This window comes from Balaenoptera acutorostrata, chromosome 6 (genome assembly GCF_949987535.1).
Source record: "Balaenoptera acutorostrata chromosome 6, mBalAcu1.1, whole genome shotgun sequence".
Lineage (NCBI taxonomy): Eukaryota > Metazoa > Chordata > Mammalia > Artiodactyla > Balaenopteridae > Balaenoptera > Balaenoptera acutorostrata.
The window spans coordinates 120,124,251-120,151,629 of record NC_080069.1 but is presented as its reverse complement, the minus strand read 5'-3'; the positions used below and the strand labels follow the sequence as shown (position 1 = coordinate 120,151,629).

Here is a 27,379-nt window from a genome sequence, read left to right as displayed (position 1 = left end):
AAGGGTATATTTTTGCTATATTTTATAGTATACATGTCTGTGCAGTAGTACATACACATACCTATGTATAAGACCTGCACACTCAACTTTTTTTTTTTTAACATCTTTATTGGAGTATAATTGCTTTACAATGGTGTGTTAGTTTCTGCTTTATAACAAAGTGAATCAGTTATACATATACATATGTCCCCATCTCTCTTCCCTCTTGTGTCTCCCTCCCTCCCACCCTCAACTTTTTAAAATTAATATGGGTACATGATGAAAAAAAATTGGGAACCATGGGGTCTACAGATTCTGGCTTTGTCCTGTCCCTTCCCATTCACCCAGCGTGTGGTCCATCACTGCAACACCCAGATGCCGGGCCCACCTCAGACACCTCCATTCAGCTGGTCTGCTGTAGAACCCAGACTTCTGTATTTTTTCTTTTTCTTTTTTTTTTTTTTTGTTGGGGGAACTGCTAAATCAGAACAGTCTCGCTTAGAGTCAAGCCTGGCCCATAGGAAGCACTGGATCAGTGTTTGCTAATGTTACTCCTGATAACTTCTTGAGAGCCCTTTCTCACCACTCCCACCGCCCTCGCTGGTCTAGGGAACAGCACCAGAAACAGATTCTTCTCAGAGACCTCGAGGGGACACTGGCTCAGCTTTCCGCAGCCATCTCCCGGCCCCGTCAGTGCCAGTGAGTTTTTCGTATCAGTGCTTTCACATCGAGCTGCTCTTCGTTTGGTTCAATATTTTATTATTGCTGTATCTGCCGCAAGAGCAACCACAAATGCTGTGAATAATACATGAAAAGGTGGGTTTGTTCTTAGTAGGTTTCATAAGCACCACTGCCTAAGCCAATGGCTCCTAAATGACGGGGCAGGGGGTTGCTGTAGGAAAAGGAGAACCTTCCTCTCTTCGAAGCTGGACCACTAACACGGGGTCTGCCTGTCTTTCTGTGCAGTTTCCACTCACTGCTTCCCATCTGCCTGCACTGGCTCTGAGGGTCGACTCCCGCAGGCCTCAGGCGGGTGCGGGTGGTGAGGACGTACCGGTCTCTCCTGGGCCCTTGGAGTGGGGCGTCTCGGGCACGTCGGGGGCGTCTTTGTGTTCGGCAGCTCTCCTGGAGGTTCTCGTCTTGGTGGGCAGCTCTGGGGCCTGCAGCAGAGTACCTGCAACCCCTCGCATGCCTTTCTTCCCCAATTCCTTTTCCACTTCTAAGAACCACCAAAAAAATCAACAACAAAACCAGCAGTCATCAGTAACGACGTCATTTTGGTATGTTGGTTTTCTTTTTCTTTTTAAGACAAGAGTAGTCATCTATACACAGTTACAGAAAAGAGATACACATCCTGAGGAAATAGTACTTGAGTAGTTTTCAGAACCCTGGCTGCAAGAGACAGAGGGCCACCCCCCGCCCAGCTTTCTGGTCTCAGGTAAGCCGCTGGCCCATGCACTCTAGCAGGAAGTGGACTGAAGGACTGGGCTGGGTCCCACACGGCCATCCCTCCCATCCCAACCCCTCTCCCCACTGCAGGCACCCCAAGGACCAGCACTTTACCATCTGATATGCTGGATTCCTGGAACATTGTTTCAAAGGCTTGGTGGATTTCAGCAAAGGAGGGCCGGTCAGAGGGATTCCACTGCCAACCTGGACAGATGAGACCCAAGTCAGACTACCCATGAGGCCTTGCTAACAAGCAGGGGACGAGAAATTCTCAAGGAAAAGGCTGGAAATTAAAGCAGCATTCCAATCCTGCTAACCGCCTTTTGCTATGACAAGTTAAAGTGACGAATGTCACTGTGCCCTGTTGCAGACATTAAGAATTTGGGAAGGGCTTCCCTGGTGGCGCAGTGGTTGAGAATCTGCCTGCTAATGCAGGAGACACGGGTTCGAGCCCTGGTCTGGGAAGATCCCACATGCCACGGAGCAAATGGGCCCGTGAGCCACAATTACTGAGCCTGCGCGTCTGGAGCCTGTGCTCCGCAACAAGAGAGGCCGCGATAGTGAGAGGCCCGCGCACCGCGATGAAGAGTGGCCCCCGCTTGCCACAACTAGAGAAAGCCCTCGCACAGAAACGAAGATCCAACACAGCCATTAATAAATAAATAAAGCACACCTAGTATAGTGTAATTTAAAAAAAAAAAAAAAAAAGAATTTGGGAGGACTTTAGATACTGGCAGGAATATGGATTATAAAATCCCAGAGACACGCTGACGTCAACAACTACATTTACAAATATATTCTTCCCAACCTGCTTCCAGCAAATGCAGAAAATTACTCAACCAAGTAGCCTGCTTCCTATCTCACCCTTACTTCATGGTTATCGAAGTCCGAATTCCTCATCAGTAAAGATGTGCTAATTAAAACAAGATTAAAATGAGGATTAAGGACTGACTGACAAGCCCAGTGTAGGTGAGGACGTAGGGTCCCTCTCACATGTTTCTGGTGAGAATATAAATTCATATAGACTTTTTGGGAAAACAATTTGAGAAAATCTATCGAAACTTAAAATGCACATGGCTCTCTGAACCACCAGTTCAACTTCTATAAGTACTAGCATAACGCACAGAGGTGTGTATGTATGAGGGTGCTGGTTCCTGTCTTGTTTATAATGGCAAAAAAACAAACAAATGTTCATCAAAAGAGGACTGGATGAATGAATAAATCATGTAATAGATGCCAGGCAGCTATATAAAGAAAGACACGAGGCGAGAAAGAGGGAGAGAGCGAGAGAGAGAAAGAGCACAAGCTCTGAATTACGGACATGGAAAGACACGCCTGTTACACTGCTAAGTGCAAAAAAAAAAAAACGAAGTCGAGGGAATAAATCTTTATACATATATATAAAAAAACGAGTGGATAAAAGTCACCTGGAATATTTACCTACGATACCAGATATTTGTATTTATTAATAAGAAACCCATGTTTGGTATCTATCAATCTCATTTTTGCATTAAAAACAAACAAAAAACACTCACACATAAAATACTATGGGTAGGGCTTCCCTGGTGGCACAGTGGTTGAGAATCTGCCTGCCAATGCAGGGGACATGGGTTCGAGCCCTGGTCTGGGAAGATCCCACATGCCGCGGAGCAACTAGGCCCCGTGAGCCACAACTTCTGAGCCTGCGTGTCTGGAGACTGTGCTCCGCAACAAGAGAGGCCGCGATAAAGAATGGCTCCCGCTTGCCGCAACTAGAGAAAGCCCTCGCACAGAAACGAAGACCCAACACAGCCATAAATAAATAAATAAATAAATAAATAATAAAAATAAAGGAATTCCTTTAAAAAAAAATACTATGGGTAAATAAAGGCGTACTGAAAAAAGTGAAAAAAAAAATAGGTAGCAAACTGTTACATTAGTTGCTTCTGAAGAAAGGGAATGAAGAGAGGAAATGGAATACTTCGATTTTTTTACTTTACATATATCCTCCTGCCCTGGGTATATGTAAAGTGCCCACAGAGACTTCTAGAACTGGCAGGGGAAGGCTCACATGCTCGCATGAGTTCGTAGACCTTCTCCGGGCAGCCTTCCGGGCGCTCCATGCGATAGTCTTTCTCTAGGAGTTCATACACCTGGGACAAGTCAATTCCTGGGTAAGGTGACATGCCGTAGGTAGCAATTTCCCAAAGCAACACTCCAAATGCTAAAAGAAAAAAGAAAGAGCAGGATCGTTCAAGATGTGTAAGATTTAACTACACTGCATTTAAAACTGGTTAACTGTGCAGCAGACATCAGAAGTTACACCCTCAGAAGCAGGCCAGACACTGACATTTTACCCGGCTCTTAATTACCAACAGCCCCGGATAGAACAGGACAGGATGAGGCTTTCCGTTTACGCACTCCCACCGACTAAAACAGAAGGAGAGAAGGGGCCTGGGTTGAGCAGCCCCTCCAGGGTCTTTTAGGTAGCCTAGCCATCTTGTTGGGAGACGTGCTGGAAGGAACCTAGGACTGGAACTGAGGGGCCATTACTACTCATGGCTCTGTGAGCAACTAGCCATGTGCCTAGGACAGGCCACCTCTCCTTTCTGGGTACATGAGATTATCTCTAAGGGCCCTTCCAACTCCAAAAATTTCATTAAAATCTTACAGAATCGTTGAAATTCCAGGTCCCATTAAGGAACCAGAACTCCTTGGAGAAACAGGTGATTCAGGTCTGGGGCAGAGAAGGAACCTGGAATAGTTTATCATTCCAGATAGCAGAGATGCTACAGAAGACTATAGGGTTTTGTCAAAAGGACCAGGAACAATTTGAAGAACCCACTGGCCAAAGATGAGACTATCTGAATATCAATTAAAAAAATAACTGCAGTGGATTAGTCAATAATATACTCAAATATATTTCAATCCAAGAGCTTATAATAATATCACAAAAGAAAAACAACAAAAACCTGGTCACCACTGGAGGGTATTAAGAAACCAATGTGTTATCATGGAAACCAGTAAATAATGGCAAGGAAGCAAACATTTATCCTATCTTTCCTGTATGAACTGTACTTCTACTATAACCAAACAGTAGGGGAGAAGAAGTTTTTTATAGAATTATTGAGCTAATAAATGCATAAGGAATGAGAATTAGAGAATTATCATTTGGCAACCCCTAATAAATCAGCAGATCTAGACAAACAGAGAAAATCAAGAATTATGGGCCTACTGATGAAAATGTACACCCCTTCCTATGAAGTACTCTTACTAAAAGAAAAACAAGTCAAACTCGAATGTGATCAAGCTGTCTCGATCCAAATACCCATTATCTAGGGAGAGTGAAGACTGAAGAACATGATAACTCTCACCACAGGGGTACAGTGAGCAGAATCCAGAGTGTGGGAGACTTTAAAGGACAAATGACGGGATTTCTTCAACAAATAACTAGCAAGGGACGCAGAGGGATAAAGAAGGAATTTACACATTAGAGGAGACCTAAGGGCCACTGTCAACTAATAGCACTGTGAGATTTGTATTTCCATCCCAATTCAAACATATTGTTAAAAAAAAAAAAAAGCAAAAAAAGCATGACTTTTATGATTTCACTGGAAATTTGAACACTGACTAGATATTTGATAATATTCAGAAATTAATCTCAACTTGTGGTTATACAAATAAAAAATTCATCTTTAAGAGACTTATGTGAAATATTCATGGACAAGATATTATGCTGTCTGGGATCTGCTTTGAAATAACAAGAGTCGGGGGGTGGGCAGGTGTACAGGATGAGAGGCACCATGAGGTGATGACGGCAAAGCTGGGTGATGGGTGCCTGGGGGGCATTAGGCAACTCTGTCTTCTTTAGTGTATGCTTACAATTGGCATAATAAAAAGTTCTTTTCAAAAAAGTAAAAATAAAATACTGTCACACTTCAGAGGCATCAGAGGGTAATATTCTATTTGAATCCCAAACCAAACTATACAGCATTCTCTCCACAGAGGAAGACTCTGGGTGCCTGCAGGGTGGGCCAGCTGCCCCTGCAAACCTAGGCAGCAAACTAAGAGTGAAGACATAAAGCTGGGGAGTGGGGAAAAACAGTTAATCTGAATTATTCTGGAAGAAAAAAAGCTCACTTTTACTTCATTGTGGACAGAAAACAGGGGAGAAAAGATTCTAAAATGAAAAAGAAGTAAGAAAGAGAATTAAGTAGTGAAAAAGAAATGAAAGAGCAAGAAAGAGGAAGTGAAAAAGCAAGGAGAGAAAGAAAAACAGGGAAACAGCCCCACCCTGCACGGGCGAGGACAAAACCGGAGCAGCAGCCCTTACCCCAGACATCCGACTTGATGGAGAACTTGTTGTAGGCCAGGCTTTCGGGTGCCGTCCACTTGATCGGGAACTTGGCCCCGGCGTGGGCTGTGTAGGTGTCCCCTGTCATTAACCTGCTCAGGCCGAAATCAGCCACCTTCACCAAGTGGTTTTCCCCTACCAGGCAGTTTCGGGCAGCAAGATCTCTGGGGAAGGAAAAAGTTAATCTGTGAGAGTTCCCAGCTAGCTTTCCAGCTTCACAAGTCCACGGCCGTCGTCTATAAAGGTGCAATACCGACAATGGGAAAATGGAGTCCGGGCCCCCTGGGGGGCAGCGCCCGTCCCTCAGCACCCACCGCGCTCCCACGCGTCGAGGGTGGCACAGGGAGCAGGCTCCCTGCCCCATGACCTGGAGCAAGTTAACCACCCTCGGATTCAGTTATGCCAGCCATAAAATGGAGATGATAATGACGGCGCTTACTTCTTAGGGTGGCTGTGAGTGGTAGTGAATTAATAGGTAAAGCACTTCCACCGATGCCTGGAGAAGTGTCATCTAAGCGTCTGTTGAGTTACTACTGCTCTGTGCCAGGCACGGGGCACAAACACATAGGCCAGGCCTCGATCTCGAGAAACTTGCATCAGACTGAGCCTCGCTTGTCCTATTCAGACTTGATAGGACAGAATTTTTAAAAAAGCCCACGACATCCTTTACCCAAATGTATTTCCCGCTGTCCTATTTCTTCCTGATGCTTATCCAAATGCGTCCTATAAATTGTCTCCTGTGTAATCAGCTTCCTCTCGCCTCCTGATTCTCCCTGGGAAGTAGGAGTCTAATCTTTGGTTCACGGACATTAACCACGAAATCGCAAGGCAAACTGGAATGAGGGATGAGAAGATGCACCAGCTTAAGGCGATGGCTGCGTAAGATAGCCTGGTCAGCAGCGATCAGAGAGGAAGGAAATACAGGAGAGTTGTGCCTGATAGGAGTTTGGTAAAGCACTTTAAGTTTGCTTGAATGAAGAGACAACGAACCTAGCCGTGCAAGGCAAACCAGGAGTCACGAAATCTCAACCTGCAGCCTCAGAGGGTTCACTTTCTTGAGTGACAGGCGCATCTGAAGCAGGCTCGCATGGAGCAGAGAAAATCCGTCTTACAAGGAGCCGCCAGCATTTCACACATGCTACTCTTACTCTTCACTATGAAGTCTCATGTACAGGTTTCATACTTGAGTTAATTGGGTAGGAAAGGTCCCCATGGTGGCGGGGAGAACGTCTTGTGTAAAAGACTCCGGCAAAGCCCATCAGGCTCTGTCCTGCACAGGCCATCACTTTGCTAGGAAGCCATTTCCACCAGCAAAGAATGCAAAGACCAGGATAATTGTGGCACACTTGAAGGTCAAAACACTCCAGGCTTTAAAGCAGCAAAGACGCTTAATTCAGAACTACGTATACGCAATTCTGACACTCGTGGAAACATCCCTGAACCAGATGACAGCAAGTTAAGTGGAGAATGAAATGATAATGAAGAGAAGGAAAAACACGCAGCACAGAAACAAAACCCACGCACAGCTGTTACTGAGCGCTTGTGTAAAAAGCAATGCCAACGGCTCCCAGGAAGAGGTCATCACTGATGAACCCCGGCCCTGGAGGAGCAATGAGTGCTCTACTCCAGAGGGAGCCGTGATGATTAGAAGGGGCGCCTTTTATAAACTTCATTCAGTATTCCTCTTAGCCCAAAATGCTTCCGCAGTGAAATAGTCAATACTTCTCAGGCTGGGGATTAAGCGCTCCGGCGGTCCAGGAGCCAGGCCGGGCTGAACTTAGTCCCGGATGCACTCCCGAAGCCGGCGGCGTCAGGAACCTGGCGGCTGCCTTTGCTCCAAGGTCCGATGAGCTGCCAGCACTGAAGTGAGAGGCTGAGCCAGAAGACCTCGCAGGTTGGGGCTCTCTGTCGAAGGATGCCCGCGCCCCACGCGCGCGCCCCACAGACCCGTGGGGGGCAGCTTCGCCGGGCTCCTACCTGTGGATGAAGTTCTTCTTCTCCAGGTACTCCATGGCCGACGAGATCTGAGTGGCCATGTACAGCAGCACCACGGCGTCCACCTCCTGCCGATTACACTCCCTCAGGTAATCCAGCAGGTTCCCATAGGTCATGAACTCAGTGATTATGTAGAACGGGGGCTCCCGGGTGCAGACCCCTGCCAACGAGACAAGGCTTCAGGGTGCTGCCCTGCTGCCGACTGAACACATATCACAAAAGACGAGCCCTGAAGAACAAGGCTTCTGAAATGGATTCGGACTCTGCCCCTGCGTCCTGGGCCCAAGTTCTAAGATGGTTCCATGCACTTGTGGGTTGAGATTATGTTCCTGTGGGAGGGACGTGGCCCCGCTCTTTCCTTTCTCTCAAGCCAATGAACTTCAACAGGAAGAGGCTGCCACTGAGTTCATAAGCAAAGGCCGGGCCACATCAGACAAACTAAATCACTGTTAGTTTAAGGCCCGCCGCCCACCCCCGACCCTCCCCGCAACTGGATATGTCTACATACAGAATCACTTCCGTGAAGGAACTCCTGAAATTCTTAGGTTTCAGATGCCAATTTGCATCTGACTGTTTTTGGGTGTCAATTTAAAGTAATAACATTCTCCCTCACTCGCGTGGGCACACGGACGGACACACACACACACCCCTCCCTCCCACACAGGCCTCCTTTTACCAAGGGCTGGATGCTGGTGGGGGAAAGATGTACAGATCAGAAACCTCAATGCAGTGAGCCACCCACCTCTTCTCTAATAGCACCTGTATCACCCCAGAGGGTCTAATTAAAAGGCCCTCTCTCCAGAGCTCCACACACTCACCGAGTAACTGTACTAAATTGGGGTGCTTGATCTCTTTCATTACTGCGGCCTCTTTCAAGAACTCTTCCACCTCCATGGTATCCTCCTGCAGGAAAAAAAGAAGTGATGACATTACCTCAGCAAGGAAAGTGTTGAAGTGGGGAAGTACGACCCGAATGGTTAATACAAACTGGAGCTTCCACGAACAATCACCCCGGTCCACCAGTCTCAACCACGACATCGCTCTGGACAGGTTCCAAGGCGGCCCGATCATCACCCCAACGGCACGAAGAATTGTCCACTTCGGTGCTGAGCTTTGGAACTCTCACCCTGAGCACTACGTCAAGTCTGGCTGTATATGCTGGTGACTCGCCCTGGCGGCTCTATGCAGACTATACTTGTTTCCATCACCCGTGGAGTTTGTGGGGAGCAAGGGAGATGTGTACAGGCAAATACCACAGACTTGGTGCCACTTCCCTAAGGAACAGCTGGCTTCCAAGGCCTCCCAAAATGCTTAATATATAAAAAAAAGAAAAATCACTTGAAGAATCCGAAATGTACTTGATTTAAGAGAAGAGACCTTGATGACACAAAAAGATGTGTAGCACTACCAAAGAACGATGCCTCAAGATATGGCAGAAAGAGAGGATGTTGAACTTCTTAAGAATGCGGTCTCACGGGGCTCTCAATGAAGCAATCACCACTACCTGTCAGGTCAATTACTCACAGATTCTAAAATAATCTTCACTAGCAGCTCCCCTAACAACGGCTTCACAAGTATCATCAGTACACATCACGTTTTAGGCAAGTTCACAGTATTTAAATGCCAAGGGGAGACAAAGATATCAGCAAATGCCCAGAGCAGATGCGATAATGTTTCTGCATTTCCTCACGTATCAGTCTGGAGTGCTGTGGTCGGCTCTGTTTTCAGGAGCCTGGCTGTAGGTTTACGTCCGGTAAACCTCTTTTTGACTTAAAGAACCCACTGTCCTCTCAACTGATCATCAAAGCAAGAAGCAGGTGGGTGATACATGACACAGTCTTTTGCTATAAAAACCAGCAAGGGAAGCAGGACTCCACCCTCCAAGTTGCAACATGGAGTCTGAGTCTGTCTGAAGAGCAAGACTGCATGGGAGATAGGGAGAGAGCTTCTTGAAAACCAGATTCCCCAAGAGAAGCTTTATCAACTGTACTTTAAATGTGGAGCTTTATTTACACCGTACCTGCCCCTTCGGGAAACAAAGAGCTAAAGTGTCCTACTCACTGTGGCTAGCCAGCTTCTACCCTGGCACGTGGGGAAGACTTCCTGAGGACGGGTCACCCTTTACTTAGTGCTGTCTTGCTTTGGTCAAACGTGTTTACAAGCGAAGCATGACCAGTGGGGAGATGTGTCAGCCCACTATCACTTGGCTTAGGGCTCGATGGGACTGAAACTTAGACACAGTTTATTGCTCTTTAGAAATGGTGAGCTCTTCCTAATGTCAATTAAACATCCTGGGTAGTCTCTGTGTCAAGCTGCACGGGTGGGAGAAGAACACGTCCCCGCCACCACCTCACTGGCTGCTTAATTCTCCGGAGTCCTCCCTGCCCCTGAACATGCTCAGCAGACCATACCGTTTCTGGCGTGGAGTGCTCTGATCTACCAGGGTGACACGCTACTGCCGTCAACGGCTGCAGAGCCAAGTGCCTGCCAGAACTAGGGGATTCAGTGCTGCTCACGTAAGGACCAGGGCCTTTAAGAATCTTGCTCAGCCAACAATACGCTCAAAAAGTAGCTCTCAAATGAAGCTCTCTAGGTTTTTAAAGCACCACATAATGAACCTCGCACAGTGAAATCATTTCCGATATAACACTGCTCTTATAGCTACTGACTCTTTTCTACAAGAACCATGTTCTAGGTCTTGAGAGGCACGGACATGAAAAAGGAACACTATGGCTTTCAAAGGCATCCCTCTTCTGCCTTTCTCTCTTCATTCACACACACACACACACACACACACACACACACACACACACACACACAAGAACCGCACGCACATGATGTGTGGACAGTATAAATAATTCCTTGTTTTTTCTTTCAGGACAATCAGTGTGAACTTGTCTCCCCCTGCTGGAATCAGACCTGGTTCAATTTATAATTTAAACTACTAACAGCATCCTACATTTCTAGCTGTGTTAAACTGGAAATATCCCTGATGCTATCCCTGTTATATTCCTTTACTTTTATTTTAAAAATTTCCATCATCTTTTTGAAGAGGATTCTTCCATTTACACAGTAAAATAAAAGTAATTCCGAATGATTAGGGCAAAGGCAACGCTCTGAATAAAAGCTGTGAATTTCAGTCTTGTCTGTCAAGGAGGGAGTTGGGTCAACTGCCCCCTCTTCATGAGGACTGACTGGCCTGGCCAGGTGTGGACGAATGCTTCGGCTGGCACAGAGGTTAAGAGGGTGATTGTGAGTTATACTGACCAAGCTCTGCTGCTGTGTAACCACGGTAAGTTACCTACATAATAGATAACAGATTATCTCTGAGCTTGTCTTCTCATCTACCAAATGGAGAGAACAGCAGTATCTGCCTCGTGCACAAAGGGTGCCGAGTGCAGTGCCCAGAACACGGTCAGCACCCGCTCGGTGGGACTCGCTTTTATTACTATTAACACAGTTGATCTCCACTCCTGAGACGCAGACTAAACATATTGCTTGTATGGAAGACAGGCTGGTTCTTTAATTAACGCTGGCTTTTTGGTCTTTCTCAAAGATACATTCTTCCAGACTCAACATCTCACAGGTGTTTTCTAACCAGCTTCGTCCCTTTTGCTCACTGGCCTCATCCCCAAGAGTAGGAATTCTACAGCATAAAAAAGAACGCTATTTTTAAACACAGCTCAGCGCCCCGCTGCTGCTGCACAGCTTTTAGAGCTCTCCATGCCTCCTCTCAGCAGGGACCCCTGGCCGCAGTGCTGGGCTCGTGTCTAAGACAGATCAGTTTCCACATGTTTCCGGTTCTTACCCGATGTCAGGGGAGCAAGGTTACAAGCACAGCGAAGTGCCACCCTGCACCTATCAGCTCGACCAGGGTCCACGCACTGGAGAGATGGGGCAGTTTCCGAGCTAGATCGAGGAAGGCGGATGGTTCACAAACCAGGTGGGGGACTTGAAGCTCAAGTGAAAAGTCCACAGGAAACAATCTCACAGAGGAGCCCCCATGACTCTGGTCCCCCAGTACTGCGGCCGTATCTAGCTCCATGGCCAGAAGGGAAGCCGCTGCCCGAGCGACTGCGACATGGCAGTGGCCTCTCTCCCCAGCGCACAGCCCCCGTCCCGCCGTGAAGTGAGAGCCGCCGCGTGCGACGGCCCAGTGTTCACGCTGTCCTGGAGCCCTTATTTCCTGCGGGGGAAAATAACAAACATAAAACCCAAACCAAAACATACTGTGTTGGTGAGGGTAGGGAAAAGAGGCACTTCCTCCACACCAGTGGTGGAGCGCTAATTGGTACGAGCACTTTGATCCAGCAGTTCTACTCTGAGGAGCTGACCTAACAGGACACTCTCCCACGTGCGCAAACAAGGAGAATCCCAGTGCACTGTTTGTAACAGCAAAGTAGTGGAAAGAAGACAAATGTCTACTGAAGGCTGGTGAGATATTAAAATATATCCATACAAAAACAAGACCACCTTACACGTACTGTCAAGGAATATCTGCCAAGACACATTAAGTAAACAACAGAGGGTACAGAGCAGCAGTGTCTATAGCACACTGCCATATGCTTAAGAAAGATACGTGCATGTGGACTGTTTCTGGAAAGACACCAAAATCAAGGGTAGAGGAAACTATCTGTATATATTACCTATTGGAAAAACAGGTAAAGAACTGAGTACAGTGCTAAGTTTTAACTTTTTTCAACAGTGTTAATTTCTGCTATTTTAGTAAATTTGTCAGCTAGCTTATGAGTCTATTTTAATAACACAATTAGATTACCAGTAGACCTTTCCAAATTCTATTACGTACACAACTGTTTCAAGAAAGAAAGCAGACTTACAAACTTACTGTACAGCTCATCTGAAACCTCGGGCTTCTTGTACTTGACAGTTCCCTTAGGCACATCCTGCCTTTAACAGAGAGAGTACATGCCTACGACCTGCTGAATAGTGTCAAAATTCAAACTAGCCGGTCCCCATCAGGGGGCCTTTGTTGTAATTCCAGTTTCCCATCCATAGGGGCCAACCTAGTACTCCCTTTTTTTCTCTCCGGGTCTTCCTTTTGACCTGAAGGTACAGGGCCCAGTGGTGGATAAAAGTAGGGCCTCGCTCCCCCTGCTGGTTAAGGAGAGTCTGGTCCTCTCCGCTGAGGGGGCCGCAACACCAAACACCCAGGACAAGGAGGTCCGGCACAAAGAGGGGCTCAGTGGGAACTGGCTGAACAAACACAAGCTTGGGCTAGAACTGCAAGTATTTCCCAAGTAGTCTTCAAGAGACAGGCAGATCGTAGCTACAGCCTGTGAGGGAAGTGAACGGCGGGTTGGGGAAATGGTGATTTTTAAAATGCGTAACTGTGGTTTAGGTATATTTTTCATGGTATATGAGGAATCAGAACCTGAGTAACAATTTAAAAAAAGACCTGGGCTTTGGAGCAGGATGCCTGGGTTCTAATCCTGGCTCTGTCACTGCTAGCCATGTAACTAACGCTAGGTCGGTTACTTAACCTCTCTCTGCTTCAGTTTTCTCAACCTTACGTGGTGGTAGTATCAGTAGCCTTCTCTTAAGGTGGCTGGAAGGATTAAATGAGGTGCTCTGTGTAAAGCATAAGGCACTCAGACTCAGGCACGGAGTAAGAATCAATAAATGTTAGCCATCACTGCTATTTAGAACCCACTCAAACGCTCAATGTCTGTAGTGGAGATGAACGCCCCAGATGTTGATACTAATCTTATTTGCCAAGTGGGAAACATACGGTACAGATGTTTTTTGTGCAGCGTGGGGTGGAAGGAGGGATAATTTTTTTAGCAGTTGCTCAGTACCTTATTTTGGGTTAATACACCTCTAGAAAATGACACAGTCCCTTGGGACTTCCCTGGTGGCACAGTGATTAAGAATCCACCTGCCAATGCAGGGGACATGGGTTCGAGCCCTGCTCCGGGAAGATCCCACATGCCATGGAGCAACTAAGCCCGTGCGCCACAACTACTGAGCCTGCGCTCTAGAGTCCTCGAGCCACAACTACTGAGCCCATGAACCTAGAGCCCGTGCTCCACAGCAAGAGAAGCCACTGCAATGAGAAGCCTGCGCACCGCAACAAAGAGTAGCTCCCGCTCGCCGCAACTAGAGAAAGCCCGCGCGCACCAATGAAGACCCAACACAGACAAAAATAAATAAAAACAAAGAACCACGTTCACAAGTTAAAAAAAAAAAAAAAAAGAAGAAAATGACACATTCCCTTTTCCCTAATTAGCTACCCCTTGGAGTGACTATTCACAGAAATCTATGCAACCATATCTTGTAATTTTTTTTAATGAACTATGGGATCACAAGTTAATAAGGCTCTTAGGAAAAATCATTAAAAGTATAATAAAAAGTTTAATAACACATCATTAGAGAAGTATGTTCTAGAAGGCACCCACTTCCAGATAATTCTGAAGTATTGATACAAAAAAAACCCACCGCTGAGCTCCAGGGGGTCCCTCCTCTAGAATCATCTTCTTCAGTTGTTCGGAAAATAATGCCACAGCATTAGCTACTGAGCTACAGTTTCCCCAAGTGCAAACTCTACCTCTTTTTAAAGTTTTCCAACAAGCCTTTCCTGGACTGCTATCTAGTGTATTTTGTGCTTTTACTCTTGTTTTGTTTTGGCAAATCCTGGCAAATGTGTGGGTAGCGCCTGAGCCTTTAACAGCTCTGCAAGCTGGTCAAGGCCCAGTTTCCCTGGGCCTGGTCTTCGGCCGCGTGCCGCCCTGGGACGCTGGAGCGCACGCCTCCCCGTGCCCTGGCCTGGGCTCCGGGAGGTGGGGCAATAGCTGTTCAGCTCATTTGAGGGCTCGCCAACATAGGCGTCCCCGAGAACAGCGAATCCGACCACCTTATTCCCGTGCATCAAACCCTTCAACACACCCCACTGCCTCCGGGACAGCGTCCCAGCTCCTCAGCCGGGTTCAAGGCCTCTGCGACTCGGCGAGCCCTCTCTGCCCTCTACCTTCCTCTCCTGGCCCCGTTCCCTTGGCCGACTCCTGCTCGCCCCGCTCACAGCTCCCGCCCTGCTTTCTCCCTGCTGAGCAGAGCTCACCCGTCCCTCCTCTCATCTCCACGCGGTGCCACAGATCTGAGCTCGTGCCCCTGACACAGCCCTTGTCACACCACACCGCAGTTACTGCCATACTTGCCTATTTCTCCTACTAACTAGACTACCACCAACCAGATGATTCTAAGCACCCACACCAGCCTGAGGTGAAGAACTCTGTCCAATTCGTTTCCACAATCCCAGTGTCAAGTTCAGGGTCTGGCAAATAGAAGTGAGGAGTTTGATAAATGCTTATTAAGTTAAAGAAAATCCTATCTGGAAAATATCCAGGGGTCCTCGAAATACCCATGCCACCACCATTCCCCACCCCCCTCCCCAAGCATCAGTCCTGCCCCAAGGACCAAGCTAAGGGGACACAGTCAACATGAAGGCCAGGAAGCCACCTTTGGTTTCTGGGACTAAAGAATGCAATCTTTTCTCTAAAGTGTCACTTCATATCAACCAGAAATCACAATTTCCATTTTACTGTGCCTTTGAGTGAGGGCAGCAGGGAAAAGACCGAGTCCGGAAAAGGCGGGCGTTCTGGCTGCGTGCACCTGACCGACCTTCGAGAAGCACGCACACACTCGGGTTCGTTTTTCCCAGTGGTGGGTGTTTCAGTTCTGCTTCTTTGTTAACAGCTGCAAAACGGGGCTCCCCCTCTCAATTTCTGTGCACGGGTCAACATAATGGGAGTTCATTTAAAGCAAGCGAAAGCCACACAGGGCAACACTAGGGGACACTCTCACCACAGCTAACCACATGGCTCTCAGTTTGATGGAGGCGAGGCCTGCAAATTGAACTTCCTTCCCTTGGCTGGCCAACAACACTAGAGACTACCAACGCCAGGCGTCAGTGGAGAGTGGAAGTCGCAGTCATCGACGGCGGGCAGGCAGTATCCGAGGCCCTGTGAAGCCCCCATGTCTCCTTGGTGCCTTCCTAGAGGAGGCAGCCCACACCTGTGCTTCCAGAGGTTTGGACACATGATTTGGGGAATGGGAACCTGCTAGAAACACCCAATGCACTTGCCTTTCAAATCCACCAACAAAAATCCCCGGAAGAGTCAAACGCATTTTGGTTACATCTCCTACAACTCAGAGACCCGCCCCCCCCCGCCCCCTTCTCTTAACTCAGTAGGAAGCGATCCAAATGCCACACAAACAGAACGGAAACCCACGGCTTTAAAACACCCTTGCCATAGAATGAAAAAACTCCTCCAAATGACTAATCTTTTTACACCAAAAAACCCACAGCACTTCTCAGCTCTCGGCGTATGTGGAAACACACTGAGAATAAGAGAATGAGTCAACCCGCACACAGAAACACAGATGGCTCGAGCTGAAGAGCGAGGCCCCGGGCCGTGCACACAGGCAGGCGTCGCTGCGCCCCAGCAGACAACAGGCCACCCTGAACTAAGGTGGTGCGCCACCTCGAGGCGCTGTGGGCAGCGAGGCTCTCGCCGGACGGACAGCCGGGTGGTCCCGGGCTTACCTTCAAGGTCTTCACGGCCACCGTCAGGCTGTACTTCTTCCACACGCCTTCGTACACCTCCCCGTACTGGCCTCCGCCCAGCTTGTGCTTCATGGTGATGTCCGTGCGCTCCATCTCCCACTTGTCGTAGTTGGGGGACACGCCGTAGACGGTGGGCTTGTTGCGCTTGGGGGCCGGGTAGTGGAGAGTGGTGATGAGCCCATCAGCCACGGTTGAGTGATGGTGAACCAGCTCGGCCAAAGTGCTGAAGCGGCTCTCTGAGGAGACGTAGAGCTGAGGAGACAGGGGCGGCCTTCAGCCACAGAGCGGCACACACTCAAGCAACTCCGGAGGCCAGCTCCACTGAGCCTGAACTTAAAGCGCAGCAGGACCTCAGATAAACGGCTCTCCGCACAGGGCCAAGTGTTCGGAAAATCACTTATGCTGTGTTTCTCCATGACCTCCTCCACCTGCCTCACTTTCACATGTCTGGTTCTCTGTAACCATTCTGAGCCCAGCGTAAATGTCCATGAAGTAGTCCCCGACCACCCAATGCAGAGTCATCACCCGGCACCAGTGAGTCATCGTATCACCTGTCTTACCTCTCCGCACTGCACTTACCACTAGCTCACAACTCCTTGTTTATCTGCCTGATTACCACTGCCTGTCTCCAGCTACTAGAATGTCAGCTTCATGAGAACAGAGCCCTAAGCTGTCTGCTTTTATCCTGTATCCCCAACGTCCAGCACAAGAAATGAGCACGTAACAGGTACTCAATAAATGTTGTTGATTAAATTAATAAAGAGTAGAACTTAATAAGCATTTTCTGGCTGGAAAAGAAAGTAATTTTTAATTATTACTACCTAAAACCTATAATTATATAGTCATCTAGAACTAAACAGTGATCAGAGATGAAAATCACTATAAAACATAAACCTCCTTCTCATTCCTGCTCCCTCAATTTGGGCTGAGTAAGAAGCACCAGAGGGCAAGACTTGCAAATCCCAGCAGTATGCCCACGTGGGATGCCCCCGCCAGCGCTCTCCCAGAACAGGGTGGGGACTGGGAGGGCTGCACAGACGCCGTACAGCCTCCTCCGGCACAGGGAAGTCAGGAGAAGGGATATGAGACGCAAGTGCACGTGAGTCTCTAACTGAGACCTACAGTGGGTGAGAACCCGTGCAGGGAGCCCCTCCCTGGGTCATTCGCGTCTGGACGCCGCGAAGGGGAGGGAGGCAGAGGTGCAGGCCCGCAGAGAGCAACAATGTGCATGGGGACAGCTATCTTTCTTCTCCTCTCTTTTTTGTTTGGTTCAGTGATGTAGTGAGGGGATATTTCCTTACCAAAACCAATTCACATTAAAATTCACATAGAACATCTGGACTCCAGGCACATAAATGAATCTGTTGGCTCACTAAGGGCAGCCGACGATTGCTGAAGGTGGAAAGGATACTAAGAATCACGACCAGGTGTTCAGTTAAGACGTGCCCAAACTGCAAAGACATGGGAAGGAGGAAACAGATTTGGGGCAGCGGTGATGCCTGAGGCCAGAGGGACAGAAAGGAACAGGATCACTCAGCTGTAGCTGTAATATCTTACTACTTAAAAAAAAGAAACAGGAAGAAAAAGCCTGAAACACATACGGCAGGGCCAAGGCCTTGGCTGTTGGCGATGGTAGGCTCCATTACCTTCTGCACGTTTGTAATGTTAGATAATAAAAATATTTCAGAAGAAGGAAATAACAACAAATATACAATCTGAACCATCTATAAGTCTCAAGAGGGTAAACAGGAGTCTTTAACAGGAGATTTTTTTTTCCTTTTTTGCCTGGGGAGATGACAAACAAATTTTTAAAAATCATGTGCAAGCCAATGGCAAACTTTGGCTTAGAGGTTTATAATTTACAATCTTTTTGTAGCAATCCTACTAAAAATAAAATTCCGAGCAACCCAAGAATGGTCCAGAAAGATTCTGCAGCCCTAGGGACCTCGTCCCTCCGGAAGACGGTGCCTCTGAACGGCAGGACCTTTCAGGGTGAGGAGGCAGCCCGCCAGGAGGCCCTACTTTTAGACCTCAGAGCACCGAGGAGAAACCTCTAAGTGAACCACGCTAGGGAGAGGCCAGGAGTCTCACTCAGGCTCCTGCACGTGCCGGGGGCTGGGTCGGGGTGGGGGGCAGAGGCGGGCACCGCTGAGCCTGCCCTTAGCTTAAGGCCCGCACACTGACAACACGGCACTCTCCTCGGTGTTAGTCACCAATGCACGTGCAAGTCACAAAGATGATGGAGTGGGGGATGCAGGGAGGGTTCCAAATCCTCGCCCCTCTCTGGAGAAGTCAGCTGTCCAACTGCTTCGCTCCAGGCCGCAAATGCTCCAAGCCCTCTTCTCTCTGGCTACTCAGCTGGTGGGCACTTTTCCTACCAAGGAGGGATGAGAGGAGAGAAAACCCACTCCAAGAAGGCGCCCCCTGGAGGCACAGCGCCCCTCCCGCCTTGGAAATCACCGGCACAGTACACGCAGAAGAGCCTGTTTCACTGGCTGGGCTCCTGGGGCAGGTCGCCTGGGAACAAGGCTCATTACCTATTTCTCCCTGTCAGCCTGAAAGGAGCACTCCCCAACCCGAAGATCAAGTTCACTCAATCGCCCAGAATGCTAATGGCTCCCCGAAGCCCTAGTTTATGCAGAATTTGTTCTTGGTCTCAGCTGATTCCCTCTCAGGCTCCTTTATTAGAGGTTTCAGAGTTATGGGAGGTTTCACTGAATGGGCAAACTTTATCTTTTTCAATAATTAAATTTACAGACCCCAAGACTTAGTTCATTTTTCAACATAAAATACCAACATACCAACACATTAAATATTGAAACTCCCTTAAATGTACTGCACAGCCATCTTCTAACAGTCAAGTCTGGTGGCTTCCTTCTGATTAGTGCTAGTTTGTGAGCGGCATTTTGCTAGCGAACTGGGTAATCTTCATCAGGAATTCATGGCATGTTCACAGAAGAAAGTGAAATTAGTGTTATGAATGGCATGTCATTACGCTATGCACCCAGTTACATAAACACTCTGGGTGCTCAGCCAGGGTGTGCCTCTTCCTAATCATGCAGGGACCCGAAAGATAGGACTTGTCAAAGAAACTCACCAGAAACAGCTTTCCTCCTGACAGCCAGACTCACAGGCTTATCGGACGTGTGCAACCTTTGGCTGCCTCAGACCCTGGAGTCCCACCTGGGACGTAGTATTTACAGGCTGCAAGGCCAGGAAGTGACCCCCCACCCCCAGCCAACCTCCAAGCTACTCACATACCAGCAGGAAGGCAGTGTTTAATAATGAAGCAGTGCTTAATAATAATGCTCCCAGTGTCCTCGACAAGGGAAGATCAGCTACGGTTTAGCAGGCTTTTCACCAGATGCCTGCACCTGCTGAGCCAGTGTCCTGCCACCTCTGCTAAAGCTGACGCCCGAATTCCACTCCTGTCAACCCAAACCTGTCACTTTCGGAGACCATGAAAATAAACGTCAACTGCATCTCTTGGAGAAAAGGAAGGAGAGGAAAGACTCTATCAAGGGCTATAATCGTGAGGCTTGGTGGCAGCATGCCACCCAGGTACATAAGATGCAGGCACAAATAACCAGAACAAGTGAAGAATGACTGGGGGTGGGCGGTGGAGGAGGAAAATCAGTCTTTAATTCCACTACGTTGGCAGAGGATTCCAAACTTTAAGAAAGCAGCAAGAATGAAAACCAAATCCCAGGGTATCTGAGGGCTGTTAAGACTCTCAGAACGCCTAGGAAACAGCAATGGCTTAGTTTGGTATGGTGCTTTCAAGAGTCTCGCCTGAAACTCCCAGAATCCTAGGCTCTGGGCCCTGAGCCGGTGGCCCCGGGCTGACTGACCAACTGACAACGGCTGCTGAAAGCTCAGGAACATGGGAGGGAGGTAAACCAGAGCCAAGAGGGTGGAGGCAGAAAGAAATCCTTTGGGGCCTTAGAGAAGAATCTTCTAAATTCAGTTGTTTTCTAAAGATTAGCTAATTTGAAAATAAGAATTAAAACTTATTCAACCCCAGCCTATTCCTCCCACCAAACTTTAAATTTTCCCTTTCGAAATCCAAAAAGGATTGCATCAAAGCTCTGCTATGTGAGCAGCTTTTCTTCAATGCCGAGCCACACCGTCCCATGCGTCATTATAACAGCCCCCCTCCCCGATTCTGACATTGTTCCACTCATTCCGGGAACATAATCCCACCCAACAGAGCCCCCTCGAGTGTGGCCTGATGACCCCGTGGGTTGAGAAGTCTCCAGGTGCTCGGACAGCTGAAGGGAGAGTCTTTGCTGGGGAGGGAAGGAGGAGGGCAAGGTGCCCAGGTCACTTTGACGAGTAGCGGATACTGCCTGATCAAATGGGTTCTTTGTGCTCTACCTGGAATGAAAGGAACCCACCTGGCGCACATGAGCTTTCAGACAGAGGGCTCAGCTTCCTCGTCAGATGACTCTCAAATTCTGCAAATCATGTATCCACGTAGGCTTTGCTCTCTCCCTTTTAACCATATTTTAGACCAACCCCCAGCTAATGAGTTGTCAAACTAGATCATGCTTGCCTGCATCTGTTCCAAGGATGCTGATTAAACAACTCCAGGGAAAAGGAACCATTATCCTGTTCAGTACAAACCTCAACTGATTACCGTGGTGCAGCGGGGCTCGCCCTGGATAAATGGCACAGATGGGAAGCAAGCTGTCAGCTCCGGGAAATCACCTCCCTCATGGGCGGTGCACTCTGGTGTTCTAATTCACTAAAAAGGCACCCTTGTGGTCTGAAGTCAAGGTTTCAAAGGGCCCAGCACCCTGGAATATATCCCACAGAATGCAGGACGTAGTTCCACATCTGGGATGAGAACAATGACCTGAAAAGCATGCTGATGAGGCCGATCTCTGGTCACACATCAAAGGCAGACTGTGCGGTCTGTCCTACAGACTACAGTGCCGGTATAAAGACGTGTGCGATGACGAAAAGGATCAGATACTGGCAATAAGGACTTTAGCCAGAAGACTCTGAGACATGTGGAAAAAACAACAGATAGGAATACTGAAAAAAGAAAGGTATTGTGCATTTGTATGGTACAAATGAATGTGTGAGGATAGCCATGAAAATGCTAGCAAGATTAAGAAATGGGAACTAGGGACTTCCCAGTCCCCAGTAGTTCCCACTACTTCCCAGTAGTTAGGACTCCGTGCTTCCACTGCAGGGGGCATGGGTTCGATCCCTGGTCAGGGGGCCGGGGGCGGGGTGGGGGGGCTAGGATCCTGCATGCCGCCGCATGGCACGGCCAAAAAAAAAAAAAGAGGGAACTAAACTAGCCCTACCAGATATTAAAACATATTATAAAGCCATAACAATTAAAAGTCTGATTCTGGCATATGAACAGACAGACCAATGGAAGAGAACAGACCTAAATACATATGCAAATTTGGTATACCTCAAATACACAGGAAAGGATGAGTTAGGTAAATGGCATAGGAAGCACAGGTATATTAAACATAACGAGATACCATCTTTACCAATCAGTGACAGGGATGTTTTTACAAGTCTGAGAATATACTGCTGATGAGGGGAAGGGGAAACACGTACTCTCACATTGCTGGTGAGAAAACACATTTGTACAATTTCTAAAGAAAGTAATCTGGCAATATCTACACAAGTTTTAAATACACATAACCTCCAATCAGTTCTAGCAACTTACCTTGCATATGCTTGGATTGTACACAAAGAAGTATGTGCAGTGTATTTTCAAAATGCCAGTCGTGACCCACTAGGGGGTCTATGAAATAAACTCAGTGCATTATGACCAGAAGTTTTAAAAAAAATGAAACAGAACAGAATGGTATACAAAATATCAGAATGCATTACGTACAGTAAGAGTAAGTAGGGTTTCATGAACCTTCTGTTCCTAGTGTGTGTACTGGGTGGTGACTTTTTTTTTTTTTTTTTTTTTACCGTGGACCGAGATTTTTTTTTAAAGGTTTGAAATCCACTTTACAACAGCATTATTTATAACAGCAAAAGATTAGGAAACAGCCTAAAAGTCGGCCAGCAGGGGACTGCTTAAATAAATGATGGTCCATCCATGCTAGGCAGTCATTAATAAGAATGAGGCAGCTCTAAATGTGCTGTCATAAAACAATCTCCAAAATATATTACTAGGTGGGAAAAGCAAGATGCAGAACAGTGTAGATTATGCATCATTTGTGTTTTTTAAAAAATATAAACATACATACACTGGGGAACTCTGGAAGAAACTGGTCACAGTGGTTGCCTCTGGGCAGGGGAACTGAATTAGGAGACAGAATTACGTTTCACGGCAATTCATTTTTTTTTTAAAAACCATGTGCATGCATTACATATTATTAAAAAATACATACACCATCTGGGCCCATCCCAACAATCCACCTATCCACACCCTCAGTGACAGCATGGTGCAGTGGAGCAGACAGTGGAATCTGAGCCTAGTTCCATCAATTACTCACTATGTGATCTTCAGCAAGAAATTTTATCCCTCTAAGCCTTCATTTCCTTAATGCAAAAATGCAGCTAAAAGCAGTATCTGCCCTGAGGACTGAGGTGAGGTTTAAAAGAAATGAAGATTGAAAAATGCCCCAGCAAACAGCAGGAGCTCAGTAAATGTTAATTTCTCCCTTCCCTTCATGGGCTCTTAATGACTGTTTATATGATGATCACAAAACCATATATAACAACTCCTTTACAAAACTACAATTTGGGTTTGGAAATACACGGGTATGACGTGATCCCATTTTTGTTGAAAAACTGTGTGTATATATGTATTATACACACACACACACACACACACACACACACACACACACACACACAAATGTGATTTTATCTGTAGAAAGAAAGCTACGTACCAGACTTGTTTTGGGGAGGTGCTATTAAGGTGGTCTTTCACTTTAAAAATAACCATCTATTGTGTGAATTTTCCTCACTGAGGATAAATTACTTTCAGAATAAGAGATTTTTTTTAAAAAGGAAGAGTCTTAGTGTAAGAAATATGTCCAAAACCCAACAGACAATCCGCTTATCTTACGAAACTGCTAACAACCGAACTCCAACAGGACAATTAGAGAACCACATCAGCCTGTGGACTTGTAATGTCACATGATCGGTCCTCAATGGAGGGTCTTTAACAAGGCTAGTGGGATGATGCCTGCTGTTTCAAACATCTTCTTGGTTGAGCTTTGTTGCAAAAACTTATCAACCTAGCAGCAGGACCTCTTGTCCCCACCCTGGCCCATAGGCTCCCCTGCCTGGGGCCCCCTACCTTGCCGTCAGAAGCAGTGTTGATCCTGTAGTGGTACACCCTCCCTTCGTATCTCAGCGAGATGGACCTCTGCCCAGGACTGCTCTCGCTCTCCCGAACCAAGAAGCTGCCATTGATTCCACTGCTCAGCAAGTACTCGGCGGCGTTGCGGGACACGGGCCCATGGTACCAGGAATGTTTCTCCAGACTGTTGACTGGCGTGATGTAGTTGCTTGGGACCCACCCTTGGCCATTTTTAGTTTGGGCTTCACACCATTCCCCATTGTGATTGTAGCCTAAGACCCGGAGCTTTTCACCTTAGAAGAAAAGAACCAAATCAGACATATCAGTTTTAAAAGCTAATTTGTTCATTCTCGTGTACTCTTCTATGATTACTAAAGATCTCCAAATGCCTAAACACCTACTTCATTTTAACAAGTCCACATAAATATATGTATTTACAAGCATATGAGTATGAAGCTTCCTGTTTATATTGAATATGCAGATAAATATATAGCCTCAGTTTTTATAAATCTATTACTCAAGTGCTTTGTTTCTAATATAAGGAAGCTTTTAGTGGAAAGATACTTTTTCTTAAAAAAAAAAAGTGTTTTCAGTGTTTGGTCCAGATGTCTTTTTCAATATAAAATATGGAAAGCTCCGTTTTTGCCAAGAACTATGCAGGAACTCTTCTCCTTAAGGAAAAGTGACTCTTGTAAGGATGCTGTTAGTTTTCGGGTCTCTGCATTCCAAACTAAAGCTGCTCTTTCCGCCAGCAAAGGGGCAGCCAGTCCGGCTCCGGCTTCCCCAGATTTCTGTCTCTTGCAACGATCACCAGCTGCCCACAGCTCTTTTACCTTTAGTTATGCTTAAAGTGTTATCCCCACTGGCCACAAAATCATACAGTGCAACGAAAAGGTTGGGGTCATTTTCGCTGGGACCAGCGAGAAGGTTTTCCTTAGAGTTCCAACGAGCTGCTTCGCTCAGACCTTGGGGCTCGAAGTCAGATGCTACTGGCCTCTGAAGGGCTTCTGGAAGAGAAAGAGAGAAACAGAAGAAAGAAACAGGGAAGAAAGTTTTATTCTCAGGAGCAAAAAAGTCTGTGCATCCAACATTATATATATTCTTAATTTATTTCATTTCTTAACATCTGCACGTATTATCTATTAATCAGAAAGGTGATTAAAAAAATGGACTCTTCCTTTCCCAAATCTTGTGAAAAACCCTAAATATTTACATTCCAGAGTGGTAACTACCATTCCCAAATGGTTTAAACTTTTTAAGTTCACTAATTCAAAAAATTCAACTAGATATAGAGACAGTCCATCCTCACACGTCCTTGCCATTGCTTATAACACGGAGCAAAAGTTTCTTGCTTTAAAACATTTTTAAATGTATGAAAGTTAATAAACGTGCATAATTTAAAAGTCAAATAGTGCTGAAGAGCTTATAATGAAGGACAAACAGTTTCCATCCCACTCTCCTCTACACCCAGAGGCAACAGCTGTTTTCTTGGCGACCACCTCCATCTCTCTAAACAGAAGCTATATCATTATAATCGCTGTTTCCTCTCCCCCCATCTCTCCTGCACCAGCCTCTACTGGTCACCTTTGCATTTTCAGTAACAGACTTACACTTTTATTTCTTTTTCTTCCTGCTAGAGACCATATCTCTCAACTATTTACCTCACAAGATAAGGATATTAACATCCTACCCTTCCTTCCAGTTTTCCCCCCTCTACACTCAAAGTATGGCCTTCTTTACATTTTCTTCTACTTTGTGTAAAAGAAATTCTGTTCTTCTATTCTTTAATAAAGTCTTTCAGTTTTGTCTATAGGTAGATTCTAAAAGTTGAAAACCAATCAACATCTTTTATGTTAGGAATGTGTGACTATTACTCATTACAGGGTTAAATACAGTTCAATATTTTTTCCTGAAGTTTTTTCTGGTCTTTCTTTTTTTTTTGGAACTATGTTCAAACTCTCCATGGGTTCTTTCACGCCAGCAAACCTACTCCAAGTAGGTCTTAACAGTTATAGAATATTATGGCTAAGAAATCAAACTTTTAAGAAGGAGGAAAGGGGAAAATTCTAATTTGAGAAGAATGGAAAGATCTACAATCTGTTTACACCAAACATAAATGGCAACAGAACAAAATTGTTTTAAATTTCCCTTTTTATGGATTTAGAGGACCCCCAAACATCTTTTCTTGGGCAATAACACCCATCTCAGGGATGGGCGTGATTCTGCAGTACTCACTTCAAAAAAGACACTGGAGGCACCTAATACATCTGAGAGACTAGCCTAAATTTCCAGAAACACAACTGGAGAACTTTCAGAAACAAACATTCTTTAAACTATCTCTTTGGAATAAACCAATAGAACATAAATAAGAAGGCCTCTCAATTCTAGCTTTTGTACTACTGACTATAGTGAACCTTCAGGAATTGTTTTTCTAAAAGAGAAAACCCCAAATTACGTCACTACTGTGCTTGGTAATTTCATTTTATGAATCTTGAGGGCAAAGATAATTTCAAGGAAGAGTGTCTTGTAACACTACCATTTCCTAGAATGTGCAAAAGGCTTAGTGATGCGTTAGGCCCTGTTCTCTGAGTACTTACTTACAGCAGCTCTAAAAGTGTATCTAGTGCCATCGTGATCACAGATTGACCGATTAACCAAAAAAAGCTGGTCAAAGCAGGGAATTTTTGAAAATTAAAATCTGTGATCCCCTAACCCCACCTGAATGTACACTGATTTGCTAGTCTTGACGATAGGGCCAAGGACTGCCCTTTTGAGTGTGGGTATGTGATTACAGTTGGATGTTATCTTACCATCCTACCTATAATGCATCATCTCACTTCAGCTTCCTACCGGTGGAAGAAGAAGCTGGAGCCATTCGATATGTCATCCCAGTACAATCCCTTCCAATGTTTACAGGTGTGTCACTCACACCTAGTCCTGTAGCAATTTTTAAAAAGTTACCTGCATTTACAGAGGCTATCTAAAACATTCACGTAAATTTTCACAGAGACAAGTCTCTGTTCACATTTGGATTTCACTGGTTTCATATTAACCAAGTAATTAAAGCAACAAGTGTATCTGAAATAAAGAGATGCAGAAAGAAAAACAAGTGGCTCTGGGTGTGGCTGTGACTCAGGTGGTGGGAGCAATGCGTGGTAGTGGAGCGGCCGCCCTACCCCGTGGGCACCAGAGAGTCGTGTGTTACGAAGGAAGCCGAGCCGCTGGTCGCTTCAGCAAGTCAGTTCGGTGAAAGCAAGTCAAAAGAGCTTCTACTGCCGTTACGTCGATATTAAGTAAAATTATTAGGCAAAGGATTCTTAATATAAAAGAACTCTTGCATATCAAAAGGAAAAGATAAAACTCTCCTTTATGGAAAAATAGACCAAAACTATGAATAAGCAGCACACAGAAAACTTAAATTACCATTAAACACAGAAAGCATGTCTACCCTCCTAATAATCAAAGAAATGCAAATTCTCCATGAAATTGGGCAGGGACATTTTCTTGAGGCTAACAGGGTAAAACTTCAATGAAATGGGCACTCTCAGACAATGCTAATAGTTGGTATAGATATTGCTGTAACATTTTAGGAGAAAAACTGGAAATGTGAACCAAACTGAGTCTTCAAAGAATTCCATCACCTTTGACATACTGCTAGGAATTTATCCCAGGAGACCCACACAAGGATTTGTATATACTGATTTTTAAATAACAGCACAGAAAAGGAAAGGTACACAATATTTATCAA

General features: G+C 46.2%; 1 protein-coding gene across 3 annotated transcripts in view; it reads right to left on the bottom strand.

Annotated features, from left to right (window-relative positions):
- ABL1 (ABL proto-oncogene 1, non-receptor tyrosine kinase) overlaps positions 1 to 27,379 on the bottom strand; it is a 140,178-nt gene that overhangs the window by 4,933 nt on the left and 107,866 nt on the right. For 2 of the 3 annotated variants that reach the window (XM_007194491.3, XM_007194492.2), the window contains exons 2-10: positions 24,465 to 24,638; positions 23,629 to 23,924; positions 16,317 to 16,589; positions 8,575 to 8,659; positions 7,739 to 7,916; positions 5,741 to 5,925; positions 3,479 to 3,631; positions 1,543 to 1,632; positions 1,034 to 1,198 (exon numbers count right to left, since the gene is read on the bottom strand). In XM_007194491.3, the coding sequence (XP_007194553.2) occupies positions 1,034 to 1,198; positions 1,543 to 1,632; positions 3,479 to 3,631; positions 5,741 to 5,925; positions 7,739 to 7,916; positions 8,575 to 8,659; positions 16,317 to 16,589; positions 23,629 to 23,924; positions 24,465 to 24,638 (1,599 nt within the window). Of the gene's footprint in view, positions 1 to 234; positions 751 to 1,033; positions 1,199 to 1,542; positions 1,633 to 3,478; positions 3,632 to 5,740; positions 5,926 to 7,738; positions 7,917 to 8,574; positions 8,660 to 16,316; positions 16,590 to 23,628; positions 23,925 to 24,464; positions 24,639 to 27,379 lie in introns of those variants that run through there. The other variant, XM_007194494.3, reaches the window with a different exon arrangement.